General features: G+C 34.9%; 1 protein-coding gene across 6 annotated transcripts; it reads right to left on the bottom strand.

Moving 5' to 3' along the window:
- Positions 1–254: 254 nt before the first annotated feature.
- Positions 255–13,296, bottom strand: LOC130935082 (uncharacterized). 6 transcript variants are annotated; one of them, XM_057864645.1, is made up of 32 exons: positions 12,817–13,296; positions 11,989–12,076; positions 11,740–11,848; positions 11,118–11,216; positions 10,822–10,864; positions 10,269–10,340; positions 10,072–10,167; positions 9,712–9,942; positions 9,124–9,307; positions 8,533–8,644; positions 8,332–8,418; positions 8,096–8,234; positions 7,845–7,941; positions 7,678–7,740; positions 7,449–7,558; positions 7,014–7,118; positions 6,687–6,763; positions 6,284–6,359; positions 5,418–5,639; positions 4,784–4,855; positions 4,408–4,479; positions 4,260–4,324; positions 4,092–4,194; positions 3,886–4,017; positions 3,512–3,655; positions 3,225–3,332; positions 3,055–3,105; positions 2,899–2,976; positions 2,702–2,815; positions 2,222–2,418; positions 1,780–1,849; positions 255–1,210 (listed from the first exon to the last, which is right to left on the bottom strand). In XM_057864645.1, the coding sequence occupies exons 1-32, from the start codon at positions 12,943–12,945 to the stop codon at positions 1,022–1,024; spliced, it is 3,534 nt and encodes a 1,177-aa protein (XP_057720628.1). In that variant the 5' UTR covers positions 12,946–13,296; the 3' UTR covers positions 255–1,021. The 6 variants fall into 6 exon arrangements, 2 of the variants coding, with proteins under 2 accessions (XP_057720628.1, XP_057720629.1); XM_057864646.1 differs by lacking the exons at positions 11,740–11,848; positions 11,989–12,076; positions 12,817–13,296 and adding an exon at positions 10,646–10,709; XR_009067789.1 differs by lacking the exons at positions 255–1,210; positions 1,780–1,849; positions 2,222–2,418; positions 2,702–2,815; positions 2,899–2,976 and having other exon boundaries at positions 3,512–3,648.
- Between the last annotated feature and the right edge of the window lie 4,673 nt (positions 13,297–17,969).

The raw sequence follows: 17,969 nt of genomic DNA, 5'->3' as shown, positions 1-17,969 counted from the left end.
AACATTGTATAAAATAAATAGAAGATGAAAATAAAAGAAAAAAAATGAATTACTAGTAATAACTTTAGTGACTGACTAGCCTTAGTGGGATTTTATTGAACATGCACTCTAAAGTTTGCCGAAGAGAGTGGCAAACCTTGTGAAAATGACAAGGTTCGTTGAGCGGAGCGGCAAACTTGCTCCTAACACCAAAAGAAAAATTTGGATCTTTGCAATTGAAGTTAAAACAATTTTTATCTGAAAATAAAGATTTTATTTTATAATAAAAAAAAATCCTAGTCATTCTCCTTTTCTTTGTCAATAACTTCAAACAAGTCTCGTTTGTAGGGTGTTTCCAGTGAATGGCCCCAACGTAAGGATTGTCCACGATGAACAGCTATTTAACCCCAGACAATTACTTACCATAGTGGAGCATTGTAGTTTACTTATCACGAAAAACCGCAAAATTCAATATTCATCATGAATAATTACACAATTGCAGTTAAAAAGTTACAGCTATACAAATTGTGCTTCTTGAGATGAAAAAACACCAAAAATAAGATGGTGGCATTAGTATAGTTGTTACAGGTGCATAAAAGCTTAAGTATGCAGAAACACGGAACTGGTTTAACATCTCAACAGATCAGAACAGAATGTGCTTTTCTTCACAAACATGAAAGGTTGCATAAAGAAAACCCCTCCAATCGAATCTTAGACTTGAGTAACATATCTACACAACAATGCAATTCGCCAAGAAGAAAATGGCATCACAAGCCATTATGCCAATAAGTTGGTACTCAGATCTTTAAAGAGCCTTGATGCTTTCTTTCATAGTCTCTGACCAACATAAACAACCAGCTTTTGCCTTTGGAAACAACCAGACGGATCTGAGTAAACAGAATGGGCACTGCCGATATGATGGATGTTTCAATTACTCCACAAAAATTATATCTGACGAGCTTCTCTCTCCGGTGGTTTGTTTCAAATGTGAATGTCAACTCATTCTTTGAAGCATTATACAACAGAAGTCATACACGGTTGATCACATTGTCCTTAGAAATCCACGAACTTCAATCAGGAAGCTACTAAGATTTTTCCTAAATCTCTGAGAATTTATCCTATCAAGGGAGGAAGAGAGCTGATTTGCAGATGTTAGTGTGTGCAATGCATTTGCTAGCCTTGATCTGAGCGTTGGATTTGTTTGTCTTTCTATCAAATCATTGCCTAATTTCTGTCAAAAAATTCACCCAAGACAGAGACATCTCAGGAGCGTCTAGTAAAGAATGAACACACAACACACAGAGAACAGGGGTGGGGGCACATTGTGATAATATTTAGTAATCGGTAATAGAGAGTACATGCCGACTTTCAATGGGAGTTCCCGCATATAATGATAACTCGAAAATAATAAATATTATTAATAAAAAACATAGCATTTAAGGAATGAGTTTAATTTTGATGCACTGACAATGTATAACATTTTACACAGTCGTGCAATCTTATCTGTTCTTTTGGATAATGATTCACATGGTCAATATAAAAAACAATTATTTTTACTGACATGGCATTATGTTATTAGATTCACGTGTAAAACTACTTTCCAATGACTGTGCATCAAAATTAAATTCTTTAAGGAATTCATGCGATTAAGAGGTGTTTATAAGAATATCAAACAGCAAGCGTTGATTTATCATCCTTGCTCATGCTCATCTTAATTTACGCATTTTAACCAAAATGGGCACTTTTAACCGAAAAAGTTTGCAGCGAATACTATACGAAATGCAAGTTTGAGAAGCATACCTGATACAGGCTTTGCTCACAAAGAATTAGTGGAAGGAGAGCATCTGCTGCCACACTGGTTAGATCAGAACTGAAATAACAAACCAATACTAAGCTAATTTCGGAATGGTTTTACCAATACAAGGTATTTGTGAGAAACCATGCTCACAAGTCTGAAATACTGAAATTATGTTCTTTAAGGTCAGGCAGAATGTATATATAAATTCATTTGATGGTCTATCGTCATTTCTACAAACAATGTGAGACTGAATGGAAGGTGCCATAGATTCAAATGCAACTGACCTCCATTCAAATATATTCATTCTATGGATAGATTCAAGTCATGCAGTAACAAGATCATAATTACATTAATCATTCTATGCTTGCAGAGATAAACACAAGACACAATCCTTTGTTAGGGAACAGGCTTTGGAGGAAGGAAATGTTTTGTTTGAACTCTCACCTATAGTCCTCGAAAAGGAGCAATTGCAGCAATGAACGAAGGAACCGACTCAAGAGGCCTTCTTGGAAATTCCCATTTGAATCCTTAAGACCCGTGGCATGTGTGCCCAAGCCTATGTTACCGTTACTCGTCTCCTTGTAGTGGTAAGAAGCAAGAGCTTGCAGAGCTCTCAGACACTTGGTAACCACATCTGCATCCTGCAAGAAAGTAAGGCATGCAGATTTGCCACAAATTCTAATTACAACCATTATATGAAATGCAAAAGAATTATTTGGATTTGGAAATACATATATAGTAGAGAACATATCGCTTGTTTTCAACACAAGAAATTCATAAAGGACAGTGAATGGTAAAACTAAATCAGTTTATATATATATATATATATATATATATATATATATATATGTATCTAAAATTTTGTAGTTTCTTTGTCTCATCAAATGTAATTGAGTACTATAAAAGAAGTGTCACGTATATTACCTGATGGTGGAGGCCAAAGTCAAGAGTTCCAAGTATATGAGCAAAGGCTTCATTATTTAGTTGTGCAAAAGTTTCAGGATAAACCTCCAACACATGTGAAAGGAGAGAAAAATACTGCAAATTAATCATTAAAGTATCAGCTTTTGATCAAATAATCACTACAGCAATTTTTCCACGTTGATGGATGAATATCTTACATCATGACAAAGTTTGGGATATTTCAGGAGGTCCATAGAAATCAGTGGTGTAACTATGTGAAGACCAAAGTAAACCACCTGTAAGACCCAGGTATCAGAGTTTGACTAGTAAATTTATATGAAATAGTTTAATAATAATAATAATAATAATAATACCTGAGATATGTTAGTGCCTTGGATCTCAATTGAATCTGACGAGAAATCGATCTGGCACATTAAGTATTTTCAGTTAAGCAGGCCAAATGCTAGGTAGGAGTATGAGAGACAGGTATATCCTTTTGCAATGGTTAACCTAGCTAATATACAAAAAAAAAAAAAAAAAATACCATGTCTTTAGAGCAAAGACTTGAAAGAAGTTGAAGAAGAGCACGCAAATCTTTATACATATCCGTTTTTGCCTCACTGAGTAAGCTGCTTGAAAGACTTATTGATATCTGACAAAAGGAGCAAAAATACACTTGATCTGAGTATGAGAGAAAGTTACAAGTCTAACTAATACAAGATTTTCATCCAGTAACAAGTTCATCAACAAGTCAAATTTTCGTCCTATCCCAAAGTATTTGTCCATATAAGAACCAATATATTACATAATTGATAATAAAACAAAAAATACCTTGCCAATATTGTGAGATGAATATAACTGAAGCAAACACATGCAGAAATTAACAACAGAAGCAGTTTCTTGCGCCTCCAAGTATGTAATTTGTCCATCAACCCAATCAACTACAAATTTGAGTAGCAGATAGACAACTGCAGACTAAGCAATAATTATATATAAGTACAGTGAAAGATGTCAGAAACATGGAAGTTCATACACATTTGCTAAACTAAAAATATGATGGATTAATAGTAAGGAATATGAGTAACTTAGAAAACGGACATTATAAGGACAATAAACAAATTATCACCGACAGTCATAGAAATCACACTTGTCAAGAGCATAAAAATATCAAAATATGGCAAGGTATCAAAAAAAGTGAATGCTACCTCATGTTTATATACTTCAAGAAGAACAAGAATGGGATTCATTACAGAGAACCCTAGCTCAAAAATAGCCTTCTGAGTTCGAGGTTCAGAAGCACTAGCAGCTCCACGCAGACGTTCTAACATGCAGCTGACCTACAGATATCAGTGATTATATTGGAAAACTATTCACATAAAGATGAGAATTAAATAAATGCTTGTGTCCTCACCGATAGGAGGATATCCGGCTGTTGGGCAATACTTTTAAAATTACTCTTGCTGGACATCTCCACTATATATGTCGCAATATGACCCATGAGATTCCTCACATACCTTCATATAAATTTAGTGTCAGGGAAGTTGTAAAGTCACAAAATAATGCTGCAGCAGATACTCACTGGCTTGATGTGTCCAAATTTCTCATGCCTGAAGCTGAACGAACAAGTGTTTGTGCAAGTGACCGCTGAAGGAAAAAACAGAAGGCATTTACACCACAACATATGGCAACAAATCAGCTGGGATGTGCAAGTTTAATAAAGTTCTTACCTGATGAGCAGTGTCCAAAAGGAACAAAGTCTTTTCTGTGGAAAATGCAGTTGCTAGTTCATTCCATGAATTCTGCCCAAGATATTAAAAGTTCAAGACAAACATGCCAAGGTAATATTTACTTCTTTTGTTCTTTTTTTTTTTTAAACAATATTTACTGTTTTTAAGTACCGAGTGCCATAAAATTAGAGGTTTAGTGACTATAGGCAAAGTTGAAGGTCGTTGAAAGCATTGGAACATGACCATTACTTCTAAGATAATTGGAAATTTAGTCTCTCATATCTTCCAAACACTTGTACAGAGCATAACAGAAAACGAGTCTGAGAGATAAATCCAGTTTCCAGAGATAAAATTATACATGCAATTGTTGGCTCACCAGTGTAACAAGATGAATGCATATATGCTTTTGCTGAACCAGTGAATGAAGTAACTGGTAGCAGGTAATGCCCTGCATAAAAATAATACAAAAGAATAATGCAAGACAGTTTACTATTATTGCAGTAGTGTTAACATAGATAAACTTGCAGAGCTTATGATTGAAATATTAAATTTCAGAAGGGAAAAAGAAAAGGCAAAGATGCATATCAAGTCGATAATAATTGGAGTACTTGCTTCAAGTGCAATTCACACACCTCCAATGTTAGATTTTCAGAAAAGCATGTTTTGGGGGATATAGTTAGGTGTTTGGCCTCAATTTGGTGTAAAACTCAAAACATTTTGAGGGTTTTTTTTCCCTCAAACATGTTCGATGTTGAAAAAACTATCCTTCATTCATAGTTTTTTCTTTTGTTTCGCTTTACTCATGTAAGGAGATTTTGTCCTCTAATCTTATATTGTTCTTTTCTTCTTAATATTCTTTGTTTATCAATAAAAGGAAACAAACTACAGGTATATCCACCTGCCCTAATCTGTCACCAAATTGCATAAAAAGATTTGAAGAATTGTTCAATATTACTTTATTTAAAAGAGTATTTGAAAATATTAAAATGATGTGAGTTTTAAACTCAAACCTGAAGATCCTTTTCCCCTGGATATGATATAAGTGTGACCAAGGATACTCGAACAATAATATCAAGGACGGGTTTTCCTTGGTTATGCTCTCCAAAGAAACTAAGCAAAGCCTTTTTTGAACTATGCTCGGGATGATGACCTGAATCCAAGATTTTGTCCCCATTCCCATCGGAAGACATCAAATATGTACGTGACCACCGTGCAAGGAACCATATAAGTGACTGGCATTGATAAACAATAAAAAGGGAGTGGGAAGTTAAACACATCTGTTGAAGAAAAGAATTACAGAAACTGCAAAATGCAGTATCAGGCTCAGCATCAATATGATCTCACTTCAAATAAATAACTTCGTAGTGAAGCACCAAATAAGCCCACATTTTTAGATAACATAAATACGACATAGATAGCACGTGACAATAAGAGTGAGAAAACTAGAGAAAGACTCGGAGGATCTTAGACAGAGGTTTTAAAACTGTCCTCCCTCAGACAACTTAAAAACATTAAACACATAAATGGCTTATTCATATGCAACCAATCGAGGTAAAGAGTAATTTCAGCTTAGCCTTGAAAATTTTCAAGTTGTTTAACAGTAAGTCTTGGCATTTTGAAAACAAAAGAAAGGGAGAAAGAACCGGGGGGGGGGGGGGGGGGGGGGGGGAGTTTGGAAGGTGGGGAATATATGCAATGGCCCATGATTATAATAATCTGTGATTGTAAAATCTTATAGAAAATCTCCCCCAAAGATACAGTCTAGGACTGAAATAAAGCCAAGGCAGCACAGCACCATATCCAGATTTGACGACAATAACAAATACATAGAAAATGAATGTATACTGTATAGGACAAGATAAATAGCATTTGTTACCTCCATAAGTCGGGGACTAAAAACTGATGATCTCATTTCTGGATTTTGACACTGCTCAGCAAATTTTATGATTGAGCTGCATTGATTAGGAAAATAAATATTTTATGGTTGGACAATTGGGTTAAAATCATATCAAATCTTATCAGGATTTCAAATTCCAATTCTTCCATATCCAAGGAAGAATTCATACCTTAAGCCAAACCAGTTCTTCAACTCAAAATTACAAGTTAAGGGCCACATACATGTACATGTGCACAAAAACAAACCCCAAATGCAAAAGGACAACAATTTTAAAATGGCCTAACCAAGAAACAAGGGCAAAAATGGCCGAACACTTTGTATTAACTGAATACGAAAAGGTTTATGAGAATTCCCAAATCAGACGAGCGGAAAAGAAATTTACCTGGAAAGTACTATAACAGGATGTTTGTCTGCTTCCATGGCATTAACAACAAATTGGGTTTGTATAGCATTCGGAACCTAAATATATCACAAGGCACATTAAATTAAAACTTGAATCACACATTACTGCCAACATTTAATATGATAAGAAATAAAGTTTGAAATATAAAGTAACTTTGAAGAACCTTTTTCTCCAAAATAAAATAAAAATAAAAATCCGTTGAGCGTTTGCTCCTTATTAGGATATTTTTTATATTAAAAAAATGCAGTACTAAAGGCTGGTTCCAAGTGAAATTTAAAAAATAAGGAGAAAATAAAATCCACATACCAGAGGAATTTCCCCTTCCCCTTCATCTGCAATTACATGCCCAATAATCAACAATAATGAATAAAGTTCTTCCATGGTTTCAGTCAAGTCAACTATTCCCCGTCCCTACAATGAAGTGAATAATTTGAGTTATGAAAATAATTCACAGCTTAGCAGAAAATATTATGGATGGTGAGTACAATACAAGCAGAAAAAGATGGAACAATATATATAAGAGCAAGTCTGAGTGGAATGAGCTGGTGTTACAGTGTTAGCATCGTGATATTTTCTCCCTTTATACAATCTAAAAGTAAATTTGATTTGTCTACCTCCTGTACAATGGTTTCCTTTGATAATTTATTCTTAATCACAAAAGGCCAACATCTCAATATCTGAGATCTGAACAACCACCAATTTGAATTTTTGTAGTCTAAATAGGTAGGAGAATAGATACACCTGATTTAGGCGTGCAACCCGCTCAGAAAACACTCCATGGAGCAAGGGAATTGTAACGTCAACAGAAGCTCTAGCAATAAGAGAATAGGAGCTTAACCTTTCATCCATGGCTGCAAAGACAATATTAATGTAAAAAGGAAAACAGGAAAACTCATCAAGCTCCAACATAACGTATGTTTTACCGCTGAAATTCAGCAGTGATAGTCTTTGCATAATTCTTGTTCCATACCAGATACAGAAGCGTGAAGATAGTCTGCATCACCCTCATCATTAAATGCTGATGCGGAGGCAACTAAATTAAATGAAAAAATCACATCAGCATAACTATACGATGAAAAAGAAGCAAGTAAAACAAGAAAATGACAAAGCAATATACAAAGTTGTATATAAAGTTACTTCTAAGCTCGCATTCTACAATGAAACCAAAGAGATTTGCTGCAGCTTTTATCCCTTCAGATGGAAGCAAAGCATTTGCAGAGATCATATTTATTGGCTGGAGAACAACAAATATTTCAGTTTGATGATCAGAACTAAACCTTCTTTATTCAAGGACAGAAAAAATCTTATTAAGGTAACAAGTAACATTAAAATAATAATAATAATAATAAAAATTATAAAAGACAAGATGTTCTATTTTAACTTAGTACCGTAAGAAGGGCAGTCCAAGTATCCAACAAGACATCACGTGCTTCCCAGCTCCAAGTCTCCTCATCAGTGTTGCTAGTCATTAGGACTTTAATTACTTCCGACATCAACATTGACAAAAATGTAAGAGTACCAAAGGGCCTGAAATATCGAAGGAAAAAGTGTGTTCACATCAACTCAATTACAATTAAATTTAACAATGAAAAAACCAGAAAAAGAAATTGCAATAAAAAATAACCTCATAGGCTTTAGGAGATCATCGAACACATAGGGAGTTGCTACATGTGCAATAGCTAATAATGCACGGCAACCATCAAGCATCTCACTGAATGAAGCCAGCACCAATATAGGGTCAAATATAAATAATTAAAAGTTTTGAGGGGTTGAGATTTGTGTTTGTGCATTTGTGCAGGTGTACTATACAGATGATCCCCCATACCTTTCACTTTTCCCTGATTCAATAGCTCTTGAAACAGCATCAGGAGGATCGACCCACTCTATTATCCCAGATAAGAGTTGCAGAAGGTGCTGCTCATGCATTTTCACATCATCTAGATCACAATACAAAAAACTCAAACTTTAATCATGGTTCTCCACAAGTTAGGAAGATACAGGGAATTGAGTCCCTATTGCTAATCAGAGACCCCCTTTAACAACAACTAATTATCTAGCAAAATCAGGCAGTATGAATAATAGTTTGAAACTTTGAATTAACTAATATTCACTACTTGCATAAGATTATTTTAAGAACTGAAACAGCAGCAATCTAGCAGCCCTGCCTACTGCTTGAAGCCAAGCCCAATCTCTAAAGTGTCATCCCATACTTTCCAGTCCAAAAGACAATCCCGTGTGTGTGTGGAACAAGAGGGAAAGTTTATAGAAAGGGCCAATTACTTTACTTTAACACCTTATCAAGGATGATCTTACCATCCGCACAACAACCCCACACCTCAGTAAGTCCATCATTTAAAATAACAAGCATCAGAAAGATATGTAAAATATTTATCAACTTGAACATAGAGGGGGATACCAGAAGCAAATACGGCTCCTGTCAAAGAACAAAACTGTACGATTAGCTTTCGGGCAGAAACAGCAATTGGGCAGTCAAGCCAGTAGCCTTCACATGAAAATTTCTTCCTCAATGCTGAATATAAACTCAAAAGCCATCCAACATGACCACTTGATATTAATACATCACGCCAATCTGAACCAGGCTGCAGATAAGCATAAAAAAAATAATAGAGTCAGCAATAGCAAACTAATTGCACAAAATTTCTCGTTATGACTTAAATCATAGTTTTCTTCTCTTAAGCATGGCAGCAATAGAGATAGCAAGAGGATCAGCCTGCCCTGATAAACCTTGGGTTAGCCAAAACTAGGGTGGGGTAGGTTCATCATTCTAAAAAGATCAGTTTGAAGGTCACCCCATAAAGGGATAACAATATTAAACATGGTCAATAATGAAGTTGAAAAATAAAATAAAATGAATTGGTGGGTTGATTGCCATGACACAATACAATCGATCGGTTAAACTGTTTTAACCCACCAAGTTTGGCACCATGTTATCTTTTGTTCCACCAAGGCATATTAATTCATTAAAGGTAAACCAACTTCTAACCTGCACTAGGTGATATTCAGACCTTCTAGGAGAATCCCCGTCTTGCCTAATTCCAGCAGAGAATACATTTACTTTTGTATCATTAGTATTGCAACGGAAATCCCAATTAAGAATCTGAACCATTAAATCCAGTGCTGCAGTGCAAACTTTAACCTCGGGAACAGCATAGTCAGATTCAACAATCTTGTTTGTGACACTTGAAGCAGCTTCTTGTGTCCAACGGTAGAATATCTAAAATAAACATGAGCCAGGTAAACAAAAGAAATACTACATTAATGCTAAAGAAAATAAAGATGACTAGGATGAATTAGAGAAACTTCAAGTGATTTGCAGAAAAGAGACTAAATATATTAGAAAGACCTTCAAGTAGTCTAGCTCAAGTGACCTCCTACATTGCTCATGGAATTCCCTTGGAAGACCCATAGCACTTGAAGTGGATGGAGAAAATTCAGATACCTATAAAAGAATATAGATACAAAGAAAGCAGGTAAGATTAACACTTGAAACAATAAAAAGAAATCTCCCGACATTATGTGACGAAGTCCAATATTAAATACCAATGATTCAAGGAATTTGATTCCAGCAAACTGCACATCAACGCCATGAATGCCCAAAATAGCTTGGTTCACCTGAAGTATATAAAACTGTCAGGCATGAGAGACGAAAGTTTCCAAGCAAATTAAAAAACTGAATGGATATACAAACAATATGTGCAATGCAGAAGAAAAAGCAGAAAAACCAGATAACAGGAGGAAAATGGAAAAGTAAGCAAACAAGAAGAGCATTAAGTTATAATAAGTAGGGCAAATTACAATACGGGATATCCTGCAGAATAAACTTAGCATCACAAAGGAATAATGGATATTAAATGTTGCAACCCCAAACCAAGACAGCAAACAAATATTTTCTATCCAAAGAAAAAGACCCAACCTACCCACTCAAATTTACTCCAGTTGTCAGTCATCACTGTATCAATTCTGAGGAATTTGAACAGCCCACTGACACATTTCAAGCATGAGTACAAGGAGGCAGAGGAAGAAGTCAACATGTAAAAAGAGTAACATAGTCTGAGAGAGAGCTTAAACAAAAGGGAAAAAATGAAGCTGGTACCTGATAAAAGAGCGTCTCCTTCTCTGCAGTCGTAAACTCAAGCCTATATATAGAAATCATTTGCCAAGTCAACAACATGAGACATAAATCTAACCTTAAACCTTATCCAATACAGATCTGCCAATAAAATTGCTAATTGCTATAGTACGTATTAAAAAAAAAGAGAAGTAAGTTTCGTGTTATGCAATTTCAATCAGAACAAATCAAACACATGGTATATCAGTAAATTGTTTGTTTAGCAAAAGATATCTAGCATGCGCATTAGTTGGGACAACACTGATATGCAGGTCACTTACCAACCCCTTTTCATCAACTGAGCAGCCACTGAAGAAACCTTTGCTTGGACAAACACATCAGGAGAACTAGCATGTTGCATAGTATAGCATAGACAAAAACTGCACATAGTACAATATAAAACAGGAATAAGTAGCAATAGGTTTGACAGATTCTAATAGAGACAAGATCACTAGAGAAATATCCTTCAAATTATAATTATCTAATAAGTCATGAAACATACATATTTCACTCCCAGCTAATGTGGCAAGGAATTAGGAAAAAGTATACCACTTGATGTCAAAGAATACATTTGGTATCAGCAAGTAAGTGTATAAATTAGCAACCTTTGAGAAGAAATGGCACGGCAATATTTTCCTCCTTTAGAATAAAGAAGACAGTTCCAGTATCAATATTACTGAAACAACACAGTTTGGATTCTTAAGTGGTATGCATACATACACAAGATAAAACTTGTGTGCTTAATAAAATAGGTATTGTCTAAATCCTGAATTGGTTCCATCCTTATATTTGTCCTCATTTTTTGAAGGAAAAAAAAAAGCCCTAGATAACCGAAACCTCTTTCTTCTGAATCAGTACATAGAGTATTCATAAGGAAACGGGTATTCAAAGGTTTAAGCAAACCTAATCAAGCCTCTCTTATCATCAGCACTAAGAAAACCCCATTCTCTGATAGCTGCTTCCCGGATTGCTGCAGCCGCTTGAAACCTTGCAGTTGCCACCTGGGAATTTTCTGCAAAGACATCCAGAACAGTATCAGCACGATCTAACAATAATATGAATAATTTAATGAACATAAAAAGGCTGTTTGACAGAACCCAAACAGTATCCCCAAGAACCACGGATTTGTCTGTTTACAACATTTATACTTACCAAGAATGAATTTGCAAGTCTTGTATGGCTGAGAGGATTGGCCTAATGACAATATGACTGCCTCAGAAGCGGCTGGATTTATGTGCATCTGAAAACAAACACATAAATGATAATATGACTGCCTCATAAGTAATTTATGTGCATAAGTTCATGTTTTATTAAATGCATGCAGAGATCCTACTACTTTACTGCACCCTCATTGATTCGAAGCAGAAAATCTCAAAGCATATTCAATAAAAAGTAGTGAGATTGTGGCACAACCCATTACCCAACATCTGTTACAACTTTAGAGATGTAATGAACAACAACAGGAAGAGGTTCCACGCAATTTTTGTTTACACTCAAAAGGTAGGTGCTATGCTAGCTTCCTAAACTAATCTACAATCTGTTCCCTTGCAAAGGCATGGGTTAGAAAGTTCCATGAATCTGACAGTGGGTACCATGTCGATACTTTCCTTATTAATAAATATTTTCTACTAATTAATGAAAATTATCTCAGATACAATATTCTTGCAATGTGCCTGAGTTTAGGAAACTGCAAAACTTTCTTACTATATGGGTGTACAACATTTACACTATATGATCATAGAATTTTTCTTTATGATACAGTTTATACCTCCTATTCTAACCATAGCAACTTGGAAGAAAACACAATATAATGATCAATGAACTTTCACTCTTTCACTCTGCCGATCTTTCATTGTATGTAAACAGCAAGCATGATTGAAAATCAGTAGTAAAACAGGTAGCACAAAATAACTAAATGCCATTGCGAATGATTGAATCCAGTGTGACAAGACCAGAAAACGGTGAAAGTAGAAGGGGAACCTGAATGGAAGTGCAAGCTAGCTCGATGGCTTGCATGGTAGACTGAAGCTGAGCCAAATCGGAAGGTCCGGCGGCGCCGCCTCCACCACTACCACCTGCTGGTGGTGCTGCTGCTGTAAACCCTTGCATCTTTGGCGCACGCAAGGGATTCCGAGCAAACAAACAATTTGACTATTATATAGGGCTTTGAATTGAATTGGAAAGCAGCGTCGCCGATGAGGGGGTAAAGTTGGGAATTGAAATCGGGGGAAGTGAGAGTGATGAAGGTGTTGTTTAAGAATGGAGCTGAGTGGTTTATTGTTATCACACTCACTCTTCTTTCTTTGTTTTTTCTTTAACTTCCAAAAGAAGAAGAAGAGGAGTGGAGCTGAGGTGGCGAGTAATAATGTAATGAATGAGTGTGCGGGCGGCAGTAACCCAAGAAGTGCGCCGCGAGTAGGTGGTGTTGAGCGTCAAGTCCAGTTTCTTCCGCACTTCTGCTTCCCCTCCCCACCCCTCCCTTTTATTTCCACTAGATTAGTAGTAATTAGTAAAAATTAAAAATTAATTAATTTGTTTAACGAACAATAGATCACCCTTGAATTTATAATAAATTAATAAAAATATTAGAGAATTAACACAATCTATTATTTTTATCTAAAATTAATTAATATCATTTAAAAATATATTATTAGATTTTTTTTTACCAAAGATAAGAGACTCGAACTGCAACCTCTTAATTAAGTATGAGAAGACTATGCCATTTGAGCTATTACCCATTAGCAAAATATATTATTAGATTGATAGTTAAAAATGTTAATAAAAAATGATAAATTATGTTGATTTTTAAGGTTTTTTTTTATTATATAAGTTCTATTGTCTTAACTCTTAAATATGAGAGCAAAGAATTTGTTAAAGTGAAAAATTAAAGTGTATTTAGTTTGCATTCTTATTTCTAATATCTTTTGTTTTTAGTATTTGGAAAACAATAAAATAATAAAATATTTATTTTTTACAAATTGTTAAAATAAAAACATAAATCAAATATATCTTAAGGTTTAATCATTTTTAAACTAAGATATAATAAAAATTACAAATTTAATTATGATTAATATTTTATTTTATGATTTTACTGATTTGTACACTTCATATAAATTTTTTTCGTTTTTCACCAACAAAACTAAAAGTGATAAATATAAATTATAGTATTACTCTTCTCAATCTTATTAGTTAGTTCATATGAAATGTGATGACTATTTGAATTCATTATGAAATACTATTTTGGCAGACTTTAGTTCAAAATATTAGTTATTGTTTTTCTTAAAAAAATAATAAATTATATTTTTTGTTTCAAAAATTTGATAAAAAATTTAAAGAATTATGGTCAAGATTATAAAAATTGGCTGTGCAAATTTTAGGAGAATGTTGTGTTAGTGAAGACTTTAATAGTGTACTATCTGCATCTGACACTAGAGGATACTCGGAATTGGCTAGATATTCTTAGAAATTTGCTAATTGTCTGTTAGAGTGTAGATTGTAGGATATTAGTTTTCAAAGGCAACCTTTCACCTGGTAAAAGGGACAACTCGAAAAAGACTTGATAGATATATTCCTAATAATGCTTGGTCTCAGAGATTCAGTATGACAGTGGTAAAACATCTTCCTAAACTTAAATCGGACCATATTTCGATCCTTTTGAACTTGGAGACGGCTTCAGGTCTTACAAATTCTAATCAACCGTTCTGTTTCTTGACAGCATGACTCACTCATTCTGATTTTGATAATCTTTTAGATAGATCTTGGCAGAAGAAAAATACCATGGAGGTTAATATTAGCAACTTTTCTAAAGCAGCCAATGCTTGGAATAAAGAAGTCTTTGAAAATCTTGCCAGACGAAAGGCTCACCTCTTAGCTCAGTTAGATGGTATCTCTAATGCTCTTCGTTTCCAAATCAATCATTTCTTGAATAATTTACAATATGATCTTTGGAAAGAACCAGAGACACTCGTTATTCAAGAAGAAATATACTAGAAACAATGTTCTAGGTACAAATGAATAATTTTTGGTGATCAAAATACATATTATTTTCACAGCACTGCAATTTCTAGAAAGAGAAAGAACAGGGTGACTATGTTAAAGGATATTAATGGAGAATGTGTAGAAGACTCTGTTTTACTCCAGAATATAGAAGTTCAATATTTCCACAATTTGTACACTGATGATCATTTTTCTGAGAGGTTGGAAGCTCTTGGTCTATTTCCGAATCTGTCAATGGAGGAAAAAAAACAAGCTGGATAGAATGGTTAGCGCAAAGAAAATTTCCGCTACTCTATTCTCTATGGGAGCATGAAAAGCTCCCTTACCTAATGGCCTTCCTGCCATGTTTTACCACAGTAAATGAAAAACGGTCAAGTCTTCTTTGGTAAATTAGGTAAATAATATTTTCAGTAACCATTTTGACATTAAAACAGTAAACAAGACCTTTATTTTCCTAATTCCTGAAAGAGATTGTCCATAATCCTTTCACCATTTCCATCCTATTGGGTTATATAATGTCTCGTATAAACTCGTTACTAAGATTATTGCTCATAGACTAAAAGAGGTGATGTCACATCTGATTAGTCCATCTCAGGGTACCTTTGTTCTAAATAGACAGAGTGCATATAACATAATTATCGCTCAAGAAGCTATTCACACTATGAGATCAAAGAAAGGTCCTATCGGCTATATGGCGGTCAAGATTGACCTTGAGAAAGCATATTCGTCTAAACTGGCGGTTTCTCCATGATACTCTCACTGAAGCTAGTCTCCCAGTTAATCTGATTAGTCTTATTGATCATTGTTATTCTTCTGCTGAAATGCAAGTCCTTTGGAATGGAATCCCTTCTCCCTGTCTAGAGGTATTCAACAAGGTAATCCCTTATTTCCATATCTATTTGTTCTGTGTATTGAGCGTTTAGCCCATATCATATTGACTGCTGTGAATAATAATCTCTGGGACCCGATCTATTTAAACCGAGGAGGTCCTAAAATGTTACATCTATGCTTTGCGGATGATTGTTTTGTTTGGCAAGGCTTTCATGGACCAAGTGGAGATAATGAAGGATATTATGGATCTCCTCTGCCATAGCTTTGGCGAGAAAATGAGCTTTGAAAAGTCTTATGTTTTCTTTTCAGATAATGTATCCTTTAATCGAAAAGTTGACTTAAGTAATGCCTTGGGCATGAAACTTACCATAAATTTGGGTAAGTATTTAGGGGTTTGTTTACTTCATGACCGGACTAAGAAAGAAGATTTCCATTTTATTCTGGATAGAATGGCCGACCGACTTAGCTCCTGGAAGGCTCAAAATATTTGTCTTACAGAGAGGGTTACTTTAACGCAATCCGTACTAGCTACCATCCCTTCTTAATTAATGCAAACTATGAAGATTTTGCTGAGTGTTTGTGACAAAATTGATGGTATTTGTAGAAATTTCATATGGGAAGGACTTTCTGATGGTAAGAAGCCTCATCTCCTTAGTTGGGGAAAAAAAGACGCTGGGAGGATTGGGTTTAAGACCGGCTAGAGCTCTTAATAATGCTCACATGATGAAACTAGTTTGGAAGATGATTCACCATTATGATATTCTATGGGTATAGGTCCTACGGAGCAAATATAGATACGGCAATAATCAAATTTCGATAATTAACAAGCCTCAATCTTGTTCTAATGTATGAAAAGGTATCTGTCAGGTTTGGACAATTTTTTAGCAAAATCTCATTTGGAAACTGGGTGCAGGAACTCAGGTGAATATATGGACTGACCATTGGATACCTGGTGTGCAAAGACTAGCTGATCTTGTCCTCGAATTCTTATAGAAAATGGGATGGAGGGAAAAGTGGCGGAATATGTGTTCGGCTCAAGCTAAAATTTTAATTTCTTTAGTAATTTTTTAGATGAAGATTGGGTTCCTATTTTGACTGCAATTATACCGCCGAAAAGTGGTATGGAAGAGGACCAAGTTGCTTAGTTACACTCATCTAATAGTTCCTTTACCATTAAATTAGCTTGTTCGATTTATTTGGAGACTAAGGATAGCTCTACAGTTCAACTTTTCACAAAGGTCTGGAAATTGCAGGCTCCACAGCAACTTCGTGCATTTTTGTTGGCTAGTAGCAAACAATGCTCTTTTCACAAATGAGCTTCGTTTTCGGAGAATGAAATCGGATGATTTTTGTTGTATTTGTGGTCTTTATCCTGAATTTGTGCTTCATGTCCTCTGAAATTGTAAAGTCGCGCATGAGATGTGGAAGAGCATAAATAATTCATTGAGTATGGATACTTTTTTCAGTAAGCCTCTTTACCCATGGCTCCTGGAAAATTTATCGGCTCAATCCCACCACCAAGGTTTTCCTTGGCCCCTGATCTTTGTTTGCACAATGAATATCCTCTGGTTTTCGTGGAACAAGTTCATCTTTGAGGTTGACCACTCTATGTAAGAATATTTCATTTGTTGGACACCTCTACATCTAGCTAAAAACTACCATTTTGCACAATCCAAACTTTCTCGAACCAGGAGTAGAGTTGGTTCCTTTTTTGAGAAACAAATAAGATGGGTGTCCCCTGCCTCGCCATTCTTCAAATTAAATACTAATGGCTCAGTCACAAAAGAAGGAACTTCGGCTTGCGGTGGTATCATAAGGGATCATGATGGTAAATTTTTGGCATGTTTCAGTGCTAATGAAAGACAGAGACTAAGAGACAGAAATTGAAATAAATCTCAGTATTTTGTTTGGTGCAAAGTGGGAGACAGAAATTGAAACAAGAATGGAACTCTAATTTAATTTGTACAAAGGGTAAAATTGGAATTAATTAATTGAAATAAGGATATTTTAGGTATAAAATGTTATTAAAGTCTCAGTCTCTATCTCTAAAAATTTTAGTCCCATGTGTCCCTACTTTTTGGAAGTACTAAAATACTGAAATTTTAGAGATAGAGATAGAAATTTTAGTACCATTCTTTGAACTAACAAACATGATATTAAGTCTCAATCTCTCAGTCTCTGTTTCAGTACCTCAAAACAAACACTACCTTAATATTCTTAACCTAAATATTGAGGTGGATTCAAAGACTGCTGCACATCTCTGTCTGAAAAATATTACTGATTTTCATTTTGCCAAATTTCTTGTT

Source organism: Arachis stenosperma, chromosome 6 (assembly GCF_014773155.1).
Source record: "Arachis stenosperma cultivar V10309 chromosome 6, arast.V10309.gnm1.PFL2, whole genome shotgun sequence".
Taxonomy (NCBI): Eukaryota; Viridiplantae; Streptophyta; class Magnoliopsida; order Fabales; family Fabaceae; genus Arachis; species Arachis stenosperma.
The sequence above is the reverse complement of the archived record's forward strand: the minus strand, read 5'-3'. Positions and strand labels throughout refer to the sequence as shown.

Coding starts and splice junctions, on each gene's coding strand:
- LOC130935082 (XM_057864645.1), bottom strand. CDS start 12,945: ATGCAAGGGTTTACAGCAGCAGCACCACCAGCAGGTGGTAGTGGTGGA. Junction 8,235..8,331: donor GATCTCCTAAAGCCTATGAG/GTTATTTTTTAT, acceptor TCGATATTTCAG/GCCCTTTGGTACTCTTACAT. Junction 2,977..3,054: donor AAGGCACTAACATATCTCAG/GTATTATTATTA, acceptor TGGGTCTTACAG/GTGGTTTACTTTGGTCTTCA.